General features: G+C 35.1%; 1 protein-coding gene across 3 annotated transcripts in view; it reads left to right on the top strand.

The window, feature by feature from the left end:
- LOC106466526 (receptor-type tyrosine-protein phosphatase T-like) overlaps positions 1-2,619 on the top strand; it is a 39,374-nt gene that overhangs the window by 11,190 nt on the left and 25,565 nt on the right. For 2 of the 3 annotated variants that reach the window (XM_022394558.1, XM_022394557.1), the window contains exon 2: positions 1,087-1,198. The exons of the other annotated variant lie outside the window; for it this stretch is intronic. In XM_022394558.1, coding sequence (XP_022250266.1) covers positions 1,147-1,198 — 52 coding nt within the window. In that variant the 5' untranslated portion in view covers positions 1,087-1,146. The remainder of the gene's footprint in view (positions 1-1,086; positions 1,199-2,619) is intronic. 3 annotated transcript variants of the gene reach the window in all.

Raw genomic sequence — 2,619 nt, 5'->3', positions numbered from 1 at the left:
AAAATCAATAAGACATTGTGTACGTACAAAAATAACACGGCTCTAGAACTTTCCAGGTTTTGTTTTTACGTTTTATTTGAGTTAGAACAGTTTTTGTCAGCGAGAAGTGTGTGTGTGTGCAGTTAACGAATGTAGCAGGCAGCTCCTATATCTATAGTCAGTACAATGTTTCCGTATACACCACAGCATTTTATATTTACGAATTAATATTCTTAAAGGTTCTAATCCGTGTATGCCCCAGTGATTAGGATGGCAGGTTTTGGATCCAATGTTCCAGGTGTGTTGTTGCCGGGTAAGCCCTACACTTTTGGCTGTGGGCGCGTAATAAGAGTGACAGCCAGTCCTGTTATTCGATTCAAAACCCCTTGTGGTGGTTTCCTTCTCAGTAGTTCCATATTAGGGACTGATATATCGAAATCCTGCAGGTCTCTTACTTAGTCGCGTGGCTCACGTGCGCATAAAATGGCGCTCAGATTGAAAATTCAAATTCCAATTTTTCTTAAAATTTCTATGTCTTATTTACACTTATATTTGCAGTAGTATCTACAAATACATCTAGTAACTTCAGTTTCAACTATCTAGCCTGAAGCATCCTGACTGAAAGTATATTTAACAACGATATTTCAATAATAGTGAATAATTTCCAGGATAAGCTGTTCAAAGGCAAGAAATTATCAGCTCAAATATTTTCATGGTTTGTTTTGTTTTAGGTGTTGTTAAGCACAAAGCTAAACAACGGTATTTCTGTGTTCTGTCCGTCACAAGTATCGAAACTCGATTTAACTCGTCGTTAAGCCTGTAAAGTTACCTTTGAGCCAATGAGGGGGGGGGGACATATTTTCATAGACCGAGAACACCGGAACAATAGAGAGCCAAAATAATTAACAGAAAAAATACAAATTATTTTGTTTTTCAGACTAATCTGAACTGTAAACGAACTAGTATAAGTGTCTAAACCTCCTTAGTTTACAGTGACAGGTGTATAAAAAAATAACAAACAGGAGAAAATAATTAAAATAAATTTGAACTTAATATTCCGTATACGCAGTCTTACAGATAATTTGTTTCTTTTGTTTTTGTTTCTAGCATGAACTCATTTTAGATAAAGATAAATGCATTTATGGTTCAAGACAATCTTCAGGGGCCATGGCAAAAGAACCAAACAATAATCTGGACATACCAAGTGTTGAAGTCTCGGGTGAGTAACAGAACCAAAACATAATCTGGACATACTGAGTGTTGAAGTTTCGGGTGAGTAACAGAAACTAACAATAATCTGTATATACTAAATGTTGAAGTCTCGGGTGAGTAACAGAACTAAACAATGATATGGACATACTGAGTGTTGAAGTCTCGGGTGAGTAACAGAACCAAAAAATAATCTGGACATACTGAGTGTTGAAGTTTCGGGTGAGTAACAGAACCAAACAATAATCTGGACATACCAAGTGTTAAAGTCTTGGGTGAGTAACAGAACCAAAAAATAATCCGGACATACTAAATGTTGAAGTTTAGGGTGCACAACAGAACCAAACAATAATCTGGACATACCAAGTGTTGAAGTTTTGGATGAGTAACAGAACCAAATAATCTGTATATACTAAATGTTGAAGTCTCGGGTGAGTAACAGAATTAAACAATAATATGGACATACTGAATGTTGATGTCTCGGGTGAGTAACAGAACTAAACAACAATCTGGGTATACTGAGTGTTGAAGTCTCGGGTGAGTAACAGAACCAAACAATAATCTGAATCCACTAAATGTCGAAGTTTAGGGTGAACAACAGAATCAAACAATAATCTGGACATACCAAGTGTTGAAGTCTCGGGTGAGTAACAGAACTAAACAACAATCTGGGTATACTGAGTGTTGAAGTCTCGGGTGAGTAACAGAACCAAACAATAATCTAGACTATTAATAATCTACTAAATGTTGAAGTCTTAGATGAAAATTATTCAAGCTTAAGGTTACCATAAATGTCATAAATGTCAGGTGGTCAAACTGGGACACCGTTAAGGGTCGTGACATGTTAATTCAGGGGAAAAAAAATGTAATAATTTTGTATTCAGTGAAAACATTCGGCGTCGTCTAGTGAATAGATAAAAAGTATGTAACCAGTGTGTACAGGGTAGATTTTGTAAGGACGTTAATATTAAGCATTTGGATGAAGAAAGAGATGACAACAAACTGTCAGTATACGACATTGTTAAATAAAGATATGTGATGTTGAACTTCGTACGATATTGTTGAATAAAGATATGTGATGTTGAACTTCGTACGATATTGTTGAATAAAGATATGTGATGTTGAACCTCGTACGACATTGTTAAATAAAGATATGTGATGTTGAACTTTGTACGATATTGTTAAATAAAGATATGTGATGTTGAACTTCGTACGACATTGTTGAATAAAGTTATGTGATGTTGAACTTTGTACGACATTGTTGAATAAAGATATGTGATGTTGAACTTCGTACGACATTGTTGAATAAAGTTATGTGATGTTGAACTTTGTACGACATTGTTGAATAAAGATATGTGATGTTGAACTTCGTACGACATTGTTGAATAAAGTTATGTGATGTTGAACTTTGTACGACATTGTTGAATAAAG

This window comes from Limulus polyphemus, unplaced genomic scaffold (genome assembly GCF_000517525.1).
Source record: "Limulus polyphemus unplaced genomic scaffold, Limulus_polyphemus-2.1.2 Scaffold2290, whole genome shotgun sequence".
NCBI lineage: Eukaryota > Metazoa > Arthropoda > Merostomata > Xiphosura > Limulidae > Limulus > Limulus polyphemus.
The sequence above is the reverse complement of the archived record's forward strand: the minus strand, read 5'-3'. Positions and strand labels throughout refer to the sequence as shown.